General features: G+C 47.4%; 2 protein-coding genes and 1 long non-coding RNA gene across 4 annotated transcripts; 1 reads left to right on the forward strand and 2 right to left on the reverse strand.

Moving 5' to 3' along the window:
• The first annotated feature begins 1,733 nt into the window (after positions 1-1,733).
• On the forward strand, positions 1,734-2,659 carry LOC105914696. Of its 2 annotated transcripts, none has more exons than XR_002678627.1 (2): positions 1,734-2,077; positions 2,147-2,659. It is a non-coding gene; the product is annotated as an uncharacterized LOC105914696 (long non-coding RNA). The 2 variants fall into 2 exon arrangements; XR_001164446.2 differs by having other exon boundaries at positions 2,150-2,659.
• A 1,107-nt stretch (positions 2,660-3,766) lies between these two features.
• LOC101759808 (probable serine/threonine-protein kinase PIX13) lies at positions 3,767-6,875 on the reverse strand. Its single transcript, XM_004976448.4, has 6 exons — positions 6,505-6,875; positions 5,916-6,301; positions 5,270-5,405; positions 4,865-5,007; positions 4,651-4,774; positions 3,767-4,543 (listed from the first exon to the last, which is right to left on the reverse strand). The coding sequence occupies exons 1-6, from the start codon at positions 6,578-6,580 to the stop codon at positions 4,107-4,109; spliced, it is 1,302 nt and encodes a 433-aa protein (XP_004976505.1). The 5' UTR covers positions 6,581-6,875; the 3' UTR covers positions 3,767-4,106.
• Positions 6,876-14,190: 7,315 nt separating this feature from the next.
• Positions 14,191-18,789, reverse strand: LOC101760223 (protein RKD5). The gene is made up of 5 exons (XM_004976449.4): positions 18,310-18,789; positions 17,924-18,212; positions 17,580-17,779; positions 14,853-15,076; positions 14,191-14,732 (listed from the first exon to the last, which is right to left on the reverse strand). The coding sequence occupies exons 1-5, from the start codon at positions 18,374-18,376 to the stop codon at positions 14,478-14,480; spliced, it is 1,035 nt and encodes a 344-aa protein (XP_004976506.1). The 5' UTR covers positions 18,377-18,789; the 3' UTR covers positions 14,191-14,477.
• Between the last annotated feature and the right edge of the window lie 1,569 nt (positions 18,790-20,358).

The raw sequence follows: 20,358 nt of genomic DNA on the forward strand, positions 1-20,358 counted from the left end.
CGAGTCTACGAATGTTCAGTTGTCAGCGGTCAGCGTCGTCGTCTCGTCCATGTATGTCCCTTGTGATTGATTGAGATATGCAGGGGCCACGCAGATCGTATATCCGATTTCTTTCATGCATCTACGTGGCGGGCGGAGACCAAGCTGAATGGGCTTGGTATGTGACGACCTGAGTTCATAGGACTCTTCATGTTCCCGTGTGACTCGGGAACGTTCAGATGATCGGAGATTCGGAGCAGGGGGAACGAGCAGTGCCCGTGAACCAGGGGCACATGGAGAGAATTTGTCGATGTGGTACTGTGGTCTTGTTAGTAGGCATTTGGCGTGAAGCGGAAACTCAGGAGATGAGGATATTGGGAGAATGCACTGTACACGTGTGTTTTGACTCTCTGAAGCATGGTTTTGTTCCTGTTACACACTTGTAACATCGAAATAACGTGGTGCACAAATGCAATTAGGCTTGTCCGCTTGTCCCAAGGCCGTCTGCAATTTGGCTTTATAGGCCGCATGAGGAAATGAGTTTTGTTTCAGAAACTGCTAACTGCATACTATACTAGTACATGGGAGTTCATACTACCTACGACGTATCTGTGCCTGCCTCGTTTCGTTTACAACAAAGTCTGGACCTACGGTGGAGGCAGGCTGCCAATAAAATGACGCGCACAAGTGACGTGATGCTTTGATGTGAGCTGGGCCGCTGGGGGCACACAGGGACCGGACGGAACCCGTCGTGTCCAAGGCCAACCAAGACGTGCCACGAGCTAAAGTTTAAAGTTTAGTACCCAGATGTTTGATACTAATTGAAGTATTAAACATAGGCTAATTACAAAACTAATTGCACAGATATAGTCTAATTCGTGAGATGAATCTATTAAGCCCAATTTGTTCATGATTTGATAATGTGTTGCTACAATAACTATTTGCTAATGATGGATTAATTAGCCTTAATAGATTCGTCTCGCGAATTAGCCTAGGGGTGCTGCAATTAGTTTTATAATTAGCTCATGTTTAGTCCTTCTAATTAGCATCCGAACATCCTATGTGACACGTGCTAAAGTTTAGCACATGGTATCAAACACCCCCTAAACCTGATGCAACACTGCTCACAATTTTGTTGCGAGATTGATGTGTTGATCCCCGCTGTCTTCAAGCGTGTTTAGATTCTCGGGCTAAAGTTTAGCATTTGTCATATCGAATGTTCGGATGTTAATTAGAAGGACTAAACATTAGCTAATTATAAAACTAATTGCGGAAGTCCTAGGCTAATTCGCGAGACGAATCTATTAAGGCTAATTAATCCATCATTAGCAAACGGTAGTACCACATTGTCAAATCATGGACTAATTAGGTTTAATAGATTCATCTCACGAATTAACCTCCATCCGTGCAATTAGGTTTATAATTAGTTTATATTTAATACGTATCCAAACATCTAGTATGATAGGAGATAAAGTTTAACCCCTGCTGTCCAAAAGAACCTTCGTCAGTGAACAGGTAAAGGAAGCATCTTTAATATACGAAGGTCGCGAGCCATTCTCAAATTCTTATTGAGCCACGTCGCTCGTTTTCGCGGCCGTCGGATCTTTGCCAGCGCCTTGCTCTTGCCGTTGATCTCGGTCCTGGTTACTCGATGTTTCTCGAGAGCTCGCCGTTGCTTTCCAGGCGCCAGGCGGTGTGACCCTGTATTACGTATCAGATACGCATCCGCGTATCCATATCCGATACTTCGATGCGCCTTTGTACCCTTAAGTTTTGCAGAAAACTGACGTATCCACGTATCCGTATCGGGCCGATATATCCGTATCGGTGTAGCATAGGCGGTGACCGCGGCGGAGAGCCCAAGCAGTGATGCCCCTTGCGAAGCGGGCGGGATCCACGGCGTGCTCGAGCTCCGCGCCTCCGCCATGCGTCCCGCAAGGCCTCGTCCATCTCCATCCGGACCGGAGGAGCTCCGCTCTACAGCTGCGGAGAAGACGCCGCCGAGCGTGCCTAGACAGCATGCGCTCAACCTCCCCTGTATACTCTCTGCCTCCACTGTTGTGCATGTAGCTAAGCTCTTCCATCAATGATGATGTAGGTGGGTGTTCAGGAGCACGCACGCAAGTTGTTTGACCAAATACCGCTGCTGATTGTCTGATTGATGCAGCAGGCTGAGCCGCTGAGGACGTCTAAGCCTCAAAATTGCTGCTGCAAGATTCGACCCTGCGTCCCTGCTGTTTGCACCCAAAAGATACGCATCCTTGTATACTTCAAAAAATTTCTCAATCAAATTGGTAGCTTGATATCTCTAGTGCAGATCATTGAAATCCTAGCAATCAGCATGTTCATTGTCTTGCTTGGTTGATATCAAACAGATCTGCACATGGATAATACTAAAGCCATGCTTAAAGGTACAAATCTTTTTGCATGCAAGATTTATAGTATGCTTAGATTAGGCTTTAATGTGCCTAAGTTGTTCCCTCTGTTAGGCGAGATTTCATTGTGTAATAGGATTCATAAATGAAAGCTTAGACAGTAGGTTGGTACAGAACTACAGATTACAACTTAGTTAATTTAGTTGGACTAAACAAATAAATAGAGACTGAGAAAGAAACATGGTAGTGTGTATGAATATGTTTGAGAAACCTATCCATCTTAATCATGTAAATTTTAATACTTCTCGAAAATTATGCTGAACCAAGCTGTTTTCACGTTATACTGGTTTGCTCAATTTTTATCTCTGTTAGACATTGGCAGTTGGCACCTTCGGTTCACCATCCTTCAAATGCTCCATAACGTTCTGATTGCAAATGAGAGTAGATCCCATCCAGGAAAGCGATATAAGTACATAAAGCCAGACGATATTAATCGATGCTGCTTTCAAATGGACATGTGTTACTTTCAATTTTTGGCTACCCATAGAACTCACAGTACTCCAATTAGAGTAACTTTGAACAGTAATCATGAGTGCATAAAATAGCACATCAATTGGTAATCTCTACAAGTCAAAGCTTCGTGTGCGCATAAAAAAAGTTGCACAAGCCAAGTTCCTCTTCAACGATGGTAAAGAAGGTAACTCATACCCAACACTGGTAGCGTTACGCGCGGCAACGCCGCGCCATGTTTCTAGTAGTAAGTGAAGCCCAGGAATGTTCAGTTGTCAGCCGTCAGCGTCCATGAATGTTCCTTCTGATTGAGAGAGATCGCAAGGGCCACGCCAATCGTACCCGATTTCGTTCATGCATCTCAGTGGTGGGTGAGACCATCAAACCAAGCTGAATGGGCCTGGTATGTGACGAGCTGCCGGCTGCGTTGAGACAACTCTGCATGTTCCCGTGTAACTCGGGAACGTTCGGAGGACCGGAGCTGGAAACCGAGCGATGCCCGTAAACTAAGGGCACATGGAGAGAATTGTCGGTGTGGTCTTGTATGAGTAGGCATTTGGCGTGAAAAGCGGAAAGTCGGGAGATGAGGACATTTTTTTTTTGAAACGAGGAGATGAGGACATTGGGAGACTGCACTGTACAGGTGTGTGTTTTTGACTCTCTGCAGCATGGTTTTGTTCATATGGCACAGACTTGCAGCATCGAAATACACCACACTAGCTGTAGCTCATACCATACGTAGTGCACAATGCAGTATGCCAATATGGCTTCTCTCAAGGCCGTCCGCAAATCGACTTTGTATCAGCTCTGGTTTCTAGCTCTGGTTTCTAGCGACCGGCCTAGAGCCAGTGATTAATGGAAGGTAACCTTTCCGTTAAAAAAAAGAAGGGACGTCTGCAATCAATCTAAAGTTCGCCGTAGCTTTGGTTACAGGCCGCACGATGAAATGAGTTTTGTTTCAGAAACTGCTAACTATTCTACATAGGAGTTCGAGTTCATACTACTACTACTACATAGGAGCATGCTGTATCTGCGCCGGCCCTCTTTTACAACAAAGTTTGGCGAAACCAGAGAAGAAGATTGAAAAATAATAACATCCTATTGATTCCTGAACCCGTGTACCAGCCAACATTTGGGCCATCTACGATCAAACTGAACATACAAGGCCCTTCTGGCCTTCACCATTGCTGCCGAAAAGATCTGCAGCAAAAGCTACCGATACACTGCAAGCGTCGTGCTACCTCATACTTGGAGACGGGGAGTGGTGGTGGTGGCTGCTCCCCGCCCGGCCGGACCCGCCGGACCTCGGGCGCGACGAGCGGTTGCGCCCCGCCGCTCCTCCCGCGGCGCGCCGCCGCCCTTGGGCCGCACCTTGATCTGCTCGATCTCCTCGAGCGCAGCGACGACCTCGGCCATGGATGGCCGGCTCCTGGGGTCCCCCTCGAGGCAGCGCAGCGAGAGCTGGGCCGCCTGCAGCGCGGCCTTGGACGGGTACTGGCCCTCGAGCCTCGGGTCGACCAGCCGGGCCAGCTTCCGCCGGTCCGCCAGGTGCGGCTTGGCCCAGTCCACCAGGTTGTGCTGCTGCGCGGGGCGGCCCGTGTCCAGCGCGCGCAGGCCCGTCAGCATCTCCAGCAGCACCACGCCGAAGGCCCACACGTCGCTCTTCACGTACAGGTGCCCTGCAGAGGAGAGGCGTACGCCGGCGAGCATGTTCGTATAAGCCTCGGCGACATATACGGCACGGAATACGGGAGCGCGTACGCGCGGTGGATGGATGGATAAGTACCTGTGGCGACGTACTCCGGGGCAGCGTAGCCGTACGTGCCCATGACGCGCGTCGTGACGTGGCTGTCGCCGCCGGTAGGGCCGTGCTTGGCGAGGCCGAAATCCGAGAGCTTGGCGTTGTAATTCTGCAGCAAGGGAAACCAGGGTTTGCTTATTTTGTACTGCTACTGTAGGTGGTTCCGCGAATTTCCAAAGACACCTGTGATGACTCATACCGTGTCGAGGAGAATATTGGAAGCCTTGAAGTCTCGGTAGATGATCTGCCTCTCCGATGAGTGGAGGAACGCGAGACCACGGGCCGCACCAATGGCTATCCGAAGCCGAAGGTTCCAGGGGATGGGTTCGAAGGCTCCACCCTCTGCAGGAAACATTTTGTTATTTCATTTTCATCCACTTTTTTCCAAAACAAGTTCAGCATCATTAGGAAGTTAGGATGCTAAACTGTAGCTTAGATCAACTGATTGCGACGTGCATCTCCGAATAAGGAAAAAGAATGGGGAAAGTAAAGCTTGCCAAAAAAACCATCGTTTTCTACAAAGTCAACCCGGTCTTTATCAAATCATCAATCAGTGTACTTGCGAGGAAACAGACAAAGAAATTCCAAAAGGAGGGGGACTCACTTCTAAAGAGATGATTCTCGAGGTTGCCTTTGGGCATGAACTCGTACACGAGCAGCAGCTCCCTGTCCTCCACGCAGTACCCCAGCAGCCTCACCAGGTTCGGATGCGACAGCCTCCCGAGAAAGTTCACCTCCGACTGCAAAAATCCCGCCAGCGCTACGACGTCAGGGGTTAGCTCAGCACAGCAGCCGAGCAAAAAGAAAAGAAAACACCAGCGCGAACGTGCCGGGCGGCGACCGCGGCGTCAGAACGGGCACCCACGCGGATCTCCCGCGGGGGGACGCTGGGAACTCGAGCGAGGCTAGGCCCAGGCCGCCAGGTCGGCGCCAGCTAGCTCTCCTCCTCCCCACGCAGGGAAGCGGCGCAGCATTTGGCGTATGAACATTTGAAAACGATGGCCGGGGCACCGGCCACGTGAACACACGGGGCGTGTGCTGTGCCTGTGGATGGGATTGGAATCTGGTCGCGAGCGACGGATGGCCCCAATAATAGTCCGGCCCCGACGACCAGTACAAGTGAGCTCCGGTTGCTAAACCGCTTACGACGCTGTTGGCTTCACCGGCCGGCCGGTGGTCGGCAATCGGCGCGGCAGGCAACTAGCAGCGGTTAGTTTTTGGGTGAGTGGGCGCTAGCGGCGTGTACGCACCTGCCACTCCTGGAGGCCCTGCACGCTCTCGGGGTTGAGCTTCTTGACGGCGACGACCATGCCGATGCCGGAGCGCGTGGGGTTCATGGTCCGCTCGTCGACCCAGCCCTTGTACACCCGCCCGAACCCGCCCTCGCCGAGCACCGTGTCGGGCTTGAAGTTGCGCGTCGCCGACCGGAGCTCCGCGAAGGTGAAGACGCGCAGGTTGGGCGCCTCCAGGATCCGGCCCTCCGGGTACGCGGCCAGGCTGCTGCTGCTGCTGCCGCTCCGGGTCGTCGCGATGCTGCTCATGGACGACCCCGGGGACCTGCTGCTCGGGTGCCCCGATGATGAGCTCATCGAAGGGTCCGGCTCCGGTGCCGCCATCGGAAGCGCCCGTGCAGGTGCTGTTAGAGAAACAAGGAGAAATTGATCGTCATGAATCTGGAAAGTGCTTCAGCTAAATGGAATGGTGTGTCAGGAACCAGGAAAAATCAGCGCCAATTAAACCGATGCAGGAAGAACCAATAAACGATTTGCGTCGCACTCAAGACTGCTAGCTAGCAAGAAGTAGGCAGGAAATGCAAGCCAAATAAGAAATCGGGGGTACCTTGGGTCTGCCCATGGCGGCCAACGTTCTTCACGGCCTCCAATTCGGCTTCCTCCGAGCCGAGGCAGTTCCCCATGGGAGCAGCAGCGGGGAGCCCGCTCGGTCGACGCCTCCTCCTGCGGATTCCTCCTCTGTTTCCTGCGTCTCCGGAAGCTGCCACCACCAGCCCACCACTACCCCTCCTTGCCTCGCTGTCCTGTGGCGCCGTGATATAAAAGGGGGCGCGCGGCCGGCGGCCCGTGCGGCCGTGCGATCGCCGAGGCTTACGCGTTATGGGAGACCTTTCGATGGGTTTGGTGCCTGCCACCGCGGGGCACGGTACTAGTCTGCGCGCGCGCGAGAGGCGAGATGGGGAGTGTCAGCTCAAAACATTTTGTTTGGCCTAACAAAGCGCCAGGGCGAGGAGGGAGTCGGATAGGAAAAGGGCTTGTGCGTTTACTTCGGGCAGGTCAAACGCTCTCGCAACTTGGCACTGGCAGCAAGCCTCCGCCTCCCTTTCAATCGTTCATGTCGCTGGCACGGGCACGGCACAGCTACAGATGGATTTCGAGGCAAGTTGCATGGGAGAGTCCGAGAGAGAGGATGAGAAGGCAGTTATTGGGCATGTGCTAGACTTGTCAAGTCAGGTCAGGTTACGGCGGCCACGCAGACGAGGGGGGAGAATTTTAGCCCACTGGGCAAATAATACGGGGATGTGCACTGTGCAGGTTCTCCAAGTGCTGAGCTAGAACTAGAGCCGGGCTCACAGCTCAATCCGTCCTATCTCAAAACGGAAAAGAAGACGCCTCGCTCCATTTTGTTAGGTGGAAATGGAAATCTTTGTTCTCACCAGCCATTTCACACGGTGAAGAAAAAACAGCGCGGCGCGATCTTTTTTTTGTTGTTGTTGTGACGCAGACGATACTGAAGCCTGCCTGAACTGCACGTGCCACCATTTCTACCCATGCTCGTCTGCTGGGACGAGCATATCACGACCTTTTTTACTTTATCCCAGCAATTGGATATTTGGATACGGTATCTTTTCGCTTTGCCCTCTGGGCCTCGTATGAACAAAATCTCGGAATTGCTCGTCTTCAACGGATTGGTGAGCTTGCAAGGGTCAAAGCTCAGGAGGCACAGCTCAGACTTTTCTTGGAAGATCGTCCACGTCTGACATCTCCGACCGTCTTGCGAACGCAGAGCCTACCACCACTAGTACCAAAGTTCCCAGGTCATCCGTCTTTTGTATGCAGGCGGGGCCCAGCTTTGAACATTAACCTTGATCTCATTGGGTTTCATGTAAAGTTTGTGCCTTTATTAACAAAGAGAAGTTTAGGATAAAAAGCACCAGTGTGTTAGTACAGATTTTATAAGTGCAATCGGCAAGCAAAGCTGACTTTGTTTGGCAAAAGGCCTCAAGATCTGATGGGATCGTGTCATCTTCTAGCCGATCCGTGTCCTGCAGGAGCAGCATTACTACTAACGTATCGAGATCGAATCGATCTGAGAATATCATTTCATATGCATTGATCGGTGATTGAGGCCCCGTATACTCCCCGCTAAAGTTTAGCACATATCACATCGGATGTTTGATGCTAATTAGGAGTATTAAACATAGGCTAATTACAAAACTAATTGCACAGATGGAGTCTAATTCGCGAGACAAATCTATTAAACCTAATTAGTCCATGATTTGATAATGTAGTGCTACAGTAACTATTTGTTAATGATGATTAATTATGCTTAATAGATTCGTCTCGCGAATTAGCACAGGGTTCTGCAATTAGTTTTACAATTAACTTATGTTTAGTCCTCCTAATTAGTATTCGAACATCCGATGTGACACTGCTAAAGTTTAGCACTAGTATCCAAACACCCTCTGACTTGCCAAGTTAATTTATACTACCAGTTAGCATTATACTAGTCGTGTCCAGATTTTCTCACGTAACAATGTGTCCCCTGCTAATAATTTATTGTGGCGATAGATGGCTGTATCTCGCGTTGCATTGTGATGATAGCATGATACTACCAGGACCATACTAAGGGCCTTTTTAGTAGGGTTTATTGGACAGCTTCTCGAGTGGTTTCTGGAGAAACTGTACCAAACACTCTTCCAAAAAATAGCTTCTGCCACGGAGCACCCACGCAGCCATTTTGCAATTTGTACTAGCGAGGCGAAGCCGGAAAAATCAGCTCCCCGCGGCTTCCTCCCCGTCCGCGCAGGACTTAGTACGAAAATGCCCCTGGACTTCGCAGTAATTACACGCAAATTACCACCATGCCCTCTAAATCGGCACGGCCTCATCATCTCCGTACTCCAAGCCATGATTCCTCTATCACTCTCCTCACGGTCTACGTCGGTGGTGAAAAAAAATGGAGGATAGGGTGGCGGCGGCGCCGGTCGGAAGAGGACCCCCGTTGGATGGGACGGATCTGTTGGCGGTCTGCAAGATGCGGCTGGCAGAGGGAGTGGCGGCGCCCCATACCCGTTCCTGTGGCAGGGAGGCCCGCCGACGGGTCCCTTGGGCGTGTTGCTGGCCGCCGCCAGAGTTCCCCCAGGAGGGGGCGCAGGCGCATGGCCCGACGTCCTCGGCGCGGCTGGAGGCGCAGCCACCAGGGGTGCGGACGGCACGACCTAGACCGGCCACGCTGCTAGGTCTTGGGTTGGCGCCCCAGCAGCGGCGGGCCTGGCCTCCGGCACATGGCCTAGCACCGCCATGGCCGTAGGCACAGGCATGCCCGGAGGATGGTCGGAGTGGTAGGCCAGAGCAGCAGCGGAGGCTCTAGGGCCGGATTGGTTCCGTGCCGATCCTGGCACTTCCGGCATCATCAGTGGATCGCCAGCGCCAGCCACCAACGAGACAGCTTCACAGGAGGTTGGAGCCAACGAATGGGGTGACGAGCAGCTACCGGTTCGGGCCAGCTCTGGTCCAGTTCGGGGCTCCTCAACTCGTTGGCGAGGTGGCCGCGCACCTAGGCCGCCACCGGCGTCTAGGAAAGCTCCTGCTCCTGCATCTGTGGACGTTGACCTCACCGATCCAAGGTAAGAACATATGTCTAGCATGAATGTGCCAATAAAATTGACTGAAACATGGCGTATTAGCATACTGGTAGATGGAATGGTAGTTGAATGTTGCATTCTAGTCAGTGAGCAGCCAACCATGAGCCATCAAACTAAATGGTGTGAATGGTAGTTAAATGACAGTAGCATCTTAAGAATCACAGTAATGACAGTAGTTGAATGATGTTTTGATTTTGTACAGACTACAGAGTCTACTAACTCTTCATGCTCTTATCTCTGACAAGTCTAGTGCATATAGCGCGTTATGAAGGAAATGATTTCTCAGTGGGCTGTTATGGTTTGATGATCTTGCTGGCTCATTTAGTTAGTCATACTGTGCATATTGTTCATTTTCGCGCCGTCTGAAGGAAAATCATTTCTCATGCTGAGATGTGTATGGATCCGATGATCCTACTAGTTTATATAACCTGTTACACTGTATTACTGCTTGCTATTCATTATGTTAAAATATGATCTCAAATTTAATTATATTGATTGGACCAGTTATGGTTGCCAACATGATACCTTTTCAATTAAGCTGGATGTACTTTCTATTATTTTGGATATCTAATGACGCAGAGCTTCAACATTTGCAACTGGATCATAATATGCTTATAGATATCCTGCAGATGATGCCTTCATCATGCAATGCTACCTTAGTAAAAAATATTGCATCTTAGGAATCACAGTAGCATGAATGGTAGTTGAATGTTATGCTTCCTTATCAAACTGATTTTGTTGGCAACAGCTTGGCTGATTGGTGTGATGAGAACAATAGGATAGTTTGTGAGATTTTTGCTGATGAAGTTTTAAAAGGAAATAGATCAAGTACTCATTTGAGTAAGATCGGGTACAAGAATGTGATAGCAAGGTTTAAAGAAAGGACTGAGATTGACTATATTAGAAAGCAATTCAAGAATAAATGGGATAAGTCGAAGCAATATTATAGTATTTGGAAGCAATAAGGAGACTGGGATTGAAAAATAAGGAGACCGGGATTGGATGGGATGAATCTGAGAAGAATATTGTAATGTCAGAGACTTGGTGGAAGAAAACAGCAAAAGTAAGTAGAATTTTACAAGTTGCAGTTGTTTCAAATTTTTCATTTTACAATATGGCAAATGATTGTTATTTGACTATTGCATTTCAGGATATAAAGGGCTCTACCAGATTTAAGCTGAAAGGATTACAAAATGAAGAGCAGCTAAGCATTATGTTTGAAGACCTCAAGAATACTGGTGATGAACATTGGTCCGCTTCATAGCACCTTCCCCAGCAAACTTGTCTCATGACAGTTCTCCAATTCCTATTGATGATGAAGATGAAGCATAGAATGATGATGATAAAGAGCTGGAGGAGGTGACACCTAGGAGTGTGCAAGGTTTAAAGAGAGGTAGATGGGCTAGTAACATGAAGGGAAAGAAAACCCAAGACAAGTACAGGTCCCTGGTTTCAGGAACAAATGGGTAAGATTGTGGAGATGAATGAGAGGACAATTGCATCTTGTGAGTCCATTGCAAGGAGGGAAGATACATCTGGTTGTTCCATCAAGGATGTCATGGCTTTGGTTAAGGATTGTGAGGCTCTTCCCTCGACGAATGACCATTTTGTTGCATCTCTAGTTTTTACCAAGAGGGCTGAACGAGAGATGTTCATGACTCTGGATACTCCTGAGGAGAGGTTTGATTGGCTGAAGAGGAAGTATGAATGGATGACTAGAAATGATGTGCCTAAGTAGTTTGTGCTGCATGCTTGTACCATGCAATCTTGTATCCTTTGATGTATGCTACAATTTAATTTCAAATATGTATACTCCAATTCTATTTATATGCCTCTCTAATCTGTATGCTCCAATTCTATTTTCTATGCATTTGAAATATGTATGCTACTTTGTAATCCCTATGCTATAAGTTAATTTAAAATATGTATACCTTTAGTTAATTCATGAGTGTTGTTTATATCATGAACATGTCTGAATCTTCTGATGATGAGATGTCTGATTATGATGAATGGGTTAAAAACACTCTAGGATTATTGCAGTTTGCTCAGAATTGTCAATTTGCCACTGCTCTTATTTCTTGCAAGTACTTCATGACATACCATGACAAGAATGATGTTAGAACTCCGGCACAAAGTGGATTCGGTTGGACAATGGAAATGCTGAACACTCCAGGTGAAAGTCATAAGCAGTTCCGAATGAATGCATCTCTAGTTTACAAGTTGCGTGATCTGTTAGTGGGTAACTATGGACTACAGTCATCTCTTCATATGAGTTCTATGGAATCATTGGCTATTTTACTTCGTGTGTGTGGGCAAGGTACTTCCAACAGTGGTGTAGATGGTATATTCAAGCACTCTGCAGAAATAATTAGTAGAAAATTTGAGGAGGCATTAATATGTATGGTGGCTATGAGTGCAGACTATATAAAGCCAATTGACCCTAATTTCTCTACTATACATCCTAGGATTCGTAATGATCGTAGGATGATGCCACACTTTAAAGATTGCATTGGAGTTTTAGATGGCACTCACATTTCAGCGACACCACGTCCAGAGGACCTTATTAGGTACATTGGCCGGAGGGCAAAGCGACACAAAATGTCTTGGTATTGTTGATTTCGACATGAGGTTCACTTATGCATCTATTGCCCGCTCGGGTCTATGCATGATACTAATGTTCTCTTCCATGCACTTCGACATGATCACGCCACCTTTCCACACACCCTCCTCTAGGTATGTCGGATCACCTATCTTGATCTTTTCTCATATCTGTACACAAATGCATGCACCTCGCAACCTTGATTTCTTACATGTGTGTTTAGGAAAGTATTATATGGTTGATGCCGGGTACCCAAATAGACCTGGATACTTGGCACCATACAAGGGTGAAAGGTATCATGTGCCATATTGGAGGAGAGGTCCTGCTCCAAATGGTGAGCAAGAGCATTTTAACCATTTGCATTCAAGTATTCGCAATGTGGTAGAGCGCTTTTTGGTGTGTGGAAAATAAAGTGGAGAATCCTTCTCAATATGCCGAGTTACCCAATGGAGAAGCAAATGATGATAGTTGCCGCAACTAGGTCTCCATAACTTCATTCGTGAAAACCACGCATAAGATAAGGATTTCTGCAAATGCGATCGGAATCCCGATTATATGCCCACTGTACCTTCAAGATATAGGAAGCACTATGTCTCTCAAGATGCTAGAGATACATCCAACACGGAAACTGCTGATCAGACCATGGATAAATTCCGAGATGATCTTGCTAGAGCAATCTTCCTTTCTATATCATCTTGATCATGTCATGTCAGTTAGCTTATATGGTTGCATGCTATATAAGGATCATGGCTACTTTTATAATTATTAGCTCGTATGGTTGCATGCCATGTAAGGATTATGCTTTTTTTTAATTACAGGAGCACAAATCCCTTTAATTTATATTTATAATTTCTAATGAACTCAAATTAGCGAACGTCTAGAAAGAGTCATGATGATGGATTGCGGTGGTGTGGAGAAATAAAAAAAATAAAGAGAAAAAAAGAATGAAAAGCAAAGAGAGAAAAAAAAGAATGGAAGGATGTGGACCGGATTAAGGAAAAAGAAAAAATAAAGAGGAAAAATATTCCTTTTTATTATTGCTTGAACAATAATTCTTTTATTTTTTAAATTTCTAATGAACTCAAATTTATAAACAAATGTTAGCATTCCATTCATCTATTCAAACAATCCATGTAGTCAAGGGCATATATGACATTTGATTTATCATAGCCATTCCTAAATACACAAGAGGAGAAGCCGTTTTGCTAAATATTTTCCAGAACGATTTTAGCTTCACCAGAGAAGCTAAAGCTACTCCACCATAGCAGCTACAGCCGCAGCCGTTTCAGCTGCAGCCACAACGCTGCAAACGAATGCGATGACGCGACTTCCACGCGGTTCAGTTGATTGTGCACACCAGGCCTCCGACGTTTCTCTCGGAAGAAAAAAGAAATGCCCAACAGCTAAACACGTACTCAACCACTCGTGTTTCTTCAGTTACGTTAACGATCATCAGTTCGAGCTTGGCTTTGTTTGCTAGTGTAAAAAGAAAAGGAGAGCAGTTTTTACAGGATGAAATAATTCATGGTGTTACTGTAGTGTAAGGAAAAATTAAAAAAAAACATGTATAAATGGAAAGGCCTGGAACATTAGCTCATTATTAGTCATTACCACATGCTATGCATCGTCATGATCGCACCTGGCTGGTGCTGCGTTTCTTGAACACTTCTCCCTCTCTTTTCCCGTATTCCACTCGCATTAGCGCTGATGATGGTCCTGATTCCGTTCCTGAAAGGGACATCTGACCTTTAGCAAAAAGGTCTGGCTGGTACGTATTGTTTGTCCGGCCAAATGCGCAAATTAACCTTTTGCATTTCGGACACATGTCGTGGAACGGCGTTGCGTCGCCGCGTGAACTTGCAGACAAATTTCCTGCAGCATGGCGTCTGTCTAACGACTTGATCATGCCCACTGACCAACCTCCGTGGCTTCAGGCCTTCAGTTATCAGACAAAGGAGAATTTCTTCCATGGACGGACGCTCTTAAATTGAAAGATTTCATCTATCAATCTGATTAAGAATGCCAGAAAGGTAAACGTACTACATGATTCGCTTGTATAAAATTATGCTAAAATAATCACTTGATTTATATGACTTCTGCAGACACCGGCATCCAACCATGCTATGTTGTTCGATTCTTCAGGTAGTTCAGTTCCGCCACAGCAGAACGCAACAACAGCACCACCATCAGAACACAACAGAGGTCATGAAGAGCAGCTACCAGCTAGTATAGTCTGATAACCTGGTGGCACACATAGGTCGGTTATTATCTTTGCGCTACCAGGTTGAGCCAGTCTACATTTTTACAACAGCTATCATCAGCTAAGGAGAGATACTACTCCGTCTCCATCTCCATCTCCATGTCGATGGCAGCACTTTTGGCCCTGTATCTCCTCTTGAAAACATCATCCCGGAACTGCTTAGTTTCAGTCATCAGGTCCAAGGCTGGCTTCTGCTGCAGGGTCTCCTTCTCGCTCTCCAGCATCTTCTTCCGCTTCGTGAGGGCCTTTATTGCAGCGGCCTGCTTCTCCTCCTCCATCTGCAGCAACTCCTGCTGCCCATCCTCTTCTGGATCGTCCTCAAGCACATACTGCACGCGTGACAGAATATGAGTTGTGCAGGCGTCAATAAGTTAGAGCATCACAACTGCGACAGACGTTCCCTGGCAAATTCACAAGTGAAGAGAAATAGAGTGCACTGTCAGATTTACCTCAAGGTCTTGAATGAGGGAGTCCAGAGATTTGATTTTGCGGTGAGGCCAGCGAGGTATCCCATATTTCCGGCATTTTCTCTTCAGTATGCTTACTCCAATCTTGAGAGTCTTTGACGCTTCTCTGATTGGAAGATGGAAGTACTGCGCTATTTCAACCAAAGTAATGCTATCTATATGCTTCCGGTTGGCTCTCGGCTGCTTCTGAACTGATGGTGCAAGTTCTGCATGCATCATACTGATACTATTAAACATTCAAGTAACAAAAGAGGAGACATGAGAAATGAAGTAACCCAAACATAATGACACTTTACAAAGGTACTATACTTCTTCAGATTATGATTTTGTTCTTACAGTTTTAACCAGCAGAGGAAGTAAGAAGTAAATTATGGAATGCAACCAGGTAATATCTATAAGACTGGACATTCAATATAAGTCTGGGTAAATATGTTTTGTCCAAAAAAAGAACAAGCATGTAAGAAGTTCCATGAATTTTTCTAGAAAAGTACTCCATAGTTCCTTTTTCAACTATGGTGAGCCCATGAATAGTACTACTATATAATACTAACAAACGCAAGTGCCACAAGCACAGCTAATTAATCTCGGGGACAAAATAACTTTTCAGTTTACTGAATGTAAAACTTAGCCTCATGTTAGCCTTCTGTTCTGTTACCACAAGGACACCTTAAATCAAACTGGAGACTGCTATGGTATCCTGCTACATGCATAGGTAGAGTTTTCTTTGCACTCTCTATTTGTTTAAATGAAGAGAACAGATGTATGGTTGTGTCAATTTTAAACCATATAGGGAGACATAATACCATTTTCTAGGAACAGGAGCTCTGTCTTGTCACTTAAGATGGGCAAGAGTAATTACAAGTTGTCCTGAAGAGGAGACGCGACAAGGAGAAATTCTAAATAAAGAGGAACCAGGAAAAGCTGAATTTAGTACAACACTATATTAAGCAATCAAAGCTGGCTATCAAGGTTTCTGTTTCTACTTATCCCACAGCTAGCCGCAACAAATTGATATCTTGCTGAATCATCCAGAAAGCTCTTTCTGTGTTAAGTTTTTGTTTCTGAGGAAATTGACAGAAGCACCACCTTTCAATTAGCACGAAATATCTTGTACAACGAGCCCGTAACCAGGTTAAATTCTTGCTTATTAAAAAGCCTGATTGCTCCGCTCTTTACATGGTTCCAACTAGTATATTTAGCCATCTGAATTGCTTTTTCTCGCTGACAGGTGTTCGTAATAATTGAACAAGGAGCCATATGGGGTGAACATCTCATATATGGTTCTGTAGAGTGTAGACGCCTGCAGCAGCTTTGTCTATCGCGTGTTTAGAGAAACTGCTGGTTTGTTATTATTCATGCATTGCAAACACATCCAGTTTGCCATTCACTGCCATACCACTTGGGAGGATGCAGCTACAATTAAGCTGATCTTTTTATTGATTCAATGCTTCCTTAATTAACTGTAATGTTGAAAGCCTATCAAATAAAATGAATCAAGTAAGAATCCTGACTCCTTTCTACAAGTCAGGATTTTTTTTTCCTCATCACTACCATATAAGTAGTGTCCCATGTTAGGAGGAAACTGATACATTGGACTGAAAAAAATCCTGACTCCCCCCTACAAGTCTAACTCCATGTTTGCCGGGCCCAAACCCAGAACCCTGGTCCAACACCCACTTTCAAATTAACAGCAATGCTAAATTCCTCTGAAAGAACTGCTAGCTTGCCAAGACTCCAGTGGTTATCAGTGTCAACTCACCACCTGCCTATTCCCCCAACTATCAAGTTATACAACATAGGGTGGCTCTTTTTAGCAATTGCTAATCTCGTTGGGTCAATAAATAGAAAATATATTGACTGATCATGCCATTTGGCACAGCTAGTAACTCTGTGACCAACGTCCAAGCCATTCTAGAGCAGTATGTGCAAGACGCTTCATTTTCATTAATTCTACTGGGGAAATTCAAAGGTAGCAAGAAATTCCCTAAAAAAAGAAAATGTTAGGAACGAAAGTGGTCCCAAATTGGGGAAGGCATCTTTCAATTGATCAGTAGCATTAAAAAGAAAGAAAACACTGGCACAAACTGCAGTTGCTCGAAGTCGGACACAATGGACTTGGGTGCAAGTGTCCGATTCGGCAAAGAAAAATTGCACGCGCCAAATATGACTTGGAATCCAACAAAAGTGCCAGAACCAGAATCTAACGCATGCTAGATATATGGCTTGGAATTTAAGTGTTAAATACGACTTGAAGTCTGAAAAAATTGTCATAAACACATGCCAAATACTACTTGAAATACACAAAGGCGTTAGATTCTGATATGGGGTGCAGGTCCTGGTACAATAAAGAAAGGGGACTATCTATTTATTTGTTGACACATTTCATGAGCACTCCAAGGTGAAACGAAATTGGAACATTTTATTTCATAGCTGGAAGCCTGGAACATTTTTTCTTAGATCAGAACATTGCAAATTCGACAGATTTTTGCTACAAAATTTTTCACACCTGATCTTTTTAAGAACGTTTTATTTCTCTACCTGGAACATTTTTATTTTATTGCCAGAACATTTTTTTTCCTTATGCTAGAACATTGCAAATCGGAATAATTTTTGCTAAAGAAATCCTCGACAGATAAACAGAGTTTCTCTAAAGAAATTTAAGACTCGTTCCAAACAGATTTCCAAATTAAGGAAGAGAAAAAAAATCACCTTTATCAGATTGAGTATCCCCATCAGAATCAGACCCTGATGAATCAGCTTCATCAGAAGTTTTCTCCTGCTCACCAGAATGGATTGGTTGCTCTTTTGCATCACGGAGAACGCGCCGTGGGACCTTTTCCACCTTCTGAAACTGAAAAACCTTTTGCAGGTCCTTGTACAGATTAGGTAGACACTCCAGCTGTGGATTCCTGAAAGAACAAGATCGAAGGTTTCAGAATCAATCATCAGTTCTACTTCCTGGGAAAACAGAATTGGAAGCCCCAAAAAATCAAAGCATTATGCGACAGCAACGCAGCATCAATTTCGAGCTCATGTGATCTGATAATCCGTACACTAAGGGGGAGAGCACGGGCGGCGGCGGGGAGGACGGCTTGACGGCGGCGACGGAATCGAACGCCACAATGCACCGCCAGGTGCCCACGGTCTGACCCTCGCGGAACACCGGCCGGCCGCGCCACCCCGCCATCAGTATCCGCGGCGAGGCGGCGGGGACGGCGACCTCGCGGCACGGCGGGACGGAGAGGGAGAGGACGAACTGCCGCTCCACCCACCTCTCCCACCGGACCCATTTCCCATCTTTCCTCCCGATCACCCTGTACCCGTGCACGCTCCTGAAGGCGGCTGCACGGACAGAGAAAGGGGGGAAAAGAAAAACACCGCGCGTCAGTCACACACGTCGTGCGCCGGGAGGAAAACTATGGAGAAAGCGGGCGCCGACCGTGTTCGACGGTGCTCGCGAAGATGGAGAGCGCGGTGAGGGTGGAGACGGCGGCGTCCATGTCCATGGGGGAGGGGCCTGGTGGGGGCGAGATGGAGAGAGATTGACTGGAGAAATTGAGGAATCGCGAATTGCTACTGCTGTCAAAACTCGAAACGGAAGGAAGGGGAGAACGCCGCCGCCGTGCAATTGAATTTGGCTGGCAGCGAGCGGAGGAGGCAACAGAATTCGATCGCGTTGGGTTCTTTCTCAGGCCGGCGGGGGAGGGAGGGACAAAAATTAGGAGGTGGGCTTGACGTGGAGTAGTAACGCCACCACACCAGTTGGCATTTGGATTTTGGAAGCTTGCTATACATGCCGCGAAATGCAAATCCCGCGGACTGCAATGAACTGGTGTGATTTCGGGCCTTTCGACAAATGTGCAGCAGCTGGAGCAATAATGGCTTGCAGATCTTGGACTCTTCGGATATATATGGTATATTGGTATTCCTGTAGGTCAGGCAGTCACACCACCGAGCAGCCGCGAGCACGACAGAACAAACTCAGAAGGCCAGAACCAGAGGCCTTCAACACTGACGCCGCGCTGTGGAGCTTTTTCCGGGTTATCTCGCCGCGTTCCCTCTAGCCGCGATGGCACGGCAACAACCAACAAACCCAGAGCCAGAGGCCAACAAACAGAGCATTTTCCATGGGTGTTCAGATAAAGAGAGAGGCTCCTCGTAAAAGCAGAGGGATAAAAGGCAATAAAGAGTCATCGTTCACTTACTTTTGTTCTTCTCGAGTCCACTTGCTTGTCTTCACTCCCAGTCAGTCTAGTCCCCTACTCGAGGGTAGGCCTGGGCGTTCGGTACTAACGAACCGATCGGTTCTTCGGTTTTTTACGAAGTTCAGTTCTCAGGAAACTCGGTACCGACGAAGTTCGGTTTCGGTTAGTTTGGTTCGGTTCCGGTTCCGAATCGAATTAACCGACCAACTTCGGGAGGGCGCGTCTGGTGAGGATGCAGCGGCTGGCGGGAGGAAGTAGGGGGGCGCCGGGACTCCGAGAGGGCGCGCCGGCCGTCGGGCGGGGATGTGGCACCGTGGGAGGACACCGCGCCAAGACTCCGCCGCTGGCGCCGCAGAGATGCTGCGCGGGTAGGGAGACCGGGAGACTGAAGTGCTAGGGTTACTCGCTCGGCCAGTAGAAGCAACGCAGTAGTTCACTAGCTCAAGCTGGGCCGGCCAGTGGGCCTTATTGGGCCTCCGGTTCCTCAGTTATTTCGATTAACCAAGGGGAGAAACCATTTAACCGAACAAAGTTCGGTTCCTAGCAACTGAGAACGGAATAGGGAACCGAAATTTCGGTTCTCGAGTAGTTCGGTTCGGTTCTTGATAAAATTTGCCCAGGCCTACTCGAGGGCCTCCTGTTTTCTTCTGCCTGCCTGGACGAATGCCTGCAGCCTGCTCTGGAGGCCTATGCCGTATGCGCATCACCTGCAAAAAAAATGACAATGACAACGCGCGTGTTTCGCCTTTGTGATCGAATAAAAAGCATGGCGGTGTGCTCGTATCAGTGGATGGGCTAGAGAGACGGGAGATAACCCGGGAGAGCTTACAAATGTAACTCACCGAAACTCTGGTAGCCTGGCAAGGGTGGGAGGGCAAACGGCGTGAGGAGCGAGCAGAGGTGGAGAGCCACAGCCAAGACCAAGAGCAAATAAAGCAGGAGCCTGGACTGGACGGAGTTGGTTGGATCGGCTTTGTCCTCTTGTTTCACAGTTTCTGCATGCTTTGCTGTGGGTGACGAGCAGTGGTAGCAAACTTCCAGGCAGGCAGCCAGTCTGGGCAGTCCCGCGGCAGTGATGCAACCCCGCCAAAAGGCGGCAAAGGTACATGGAACGGGACGAGACAGAGACCCTTCACAGCTTCTCCGTGCTTGCTTGATGTCCACTTGCCTAGTACAGAATGTATGCAACATGTTAGCACTTACCATGAAAACCGGAAACATTTTCACATTTACAGCCCGCTATCTAGAACCATGACAACAAGGGATCAGCGCAAGCAATACTC

This window comes from Setaria italica, chromosome VII (genome assembly GCF_000263155.2).
Source record: "Setaria italica strain Yugu1 chromosome VII, Setaria_italica_v2.0, whole genome shotgun sequence".
In the NCBI taxonomy this organism is placed as follows: Eukaryota; Viridiplantae; Streptophyta; class Magnoliopsida; order Poales; family Poaceae; genus Setaria; species Setaria italica.

Bases quoted from the DNA above. Each gene is read 5' to 3' on its own strand.
- LOC101759808 (XM_004976448.4), bottom strand. From the start codon at position 6,580: ATGGGGAACTGCCTCGGCTCGGAGGAAGCCGAATTGGAGGCCGTGAAG. The intron at 6,302-6,504 runs GTACCCCCGATT...TTTCTCTAACAG, and splicing joins CCGCCATGGGCAGACCCAAG to CACCTGCACGGGCGCTTCCG. The intron at 5,406-5,915 runs GTGCGTACACGC...GGATTTTTGCAG, and splicing joins AGGGCCTCCAGGAGTGGCAG to TCGGAGGTGAACTTTCTCGG.
- LOC101760223 (XM_004976449.4), bottom strand. From the start codon at position 18,376: ATGGACATGGACGCCGCCGTCTCCACCCTCACCGCGCTCTCCATCTTC. The intron at 15,077-17,579 runs GTGATTTTTTTT...TGATGCATGCAG, and splicing joins GGATACTCAATCTGATAAAG to AACTTGCACCATCAGTTCAG. The intron at 14,733-14,852 runs GTAAATCTGACA...TCACGCGTGCAG, and splicing joins CCCTCATTCAAGACCTTGAG to TATGTGCTTGAGGACGATCC.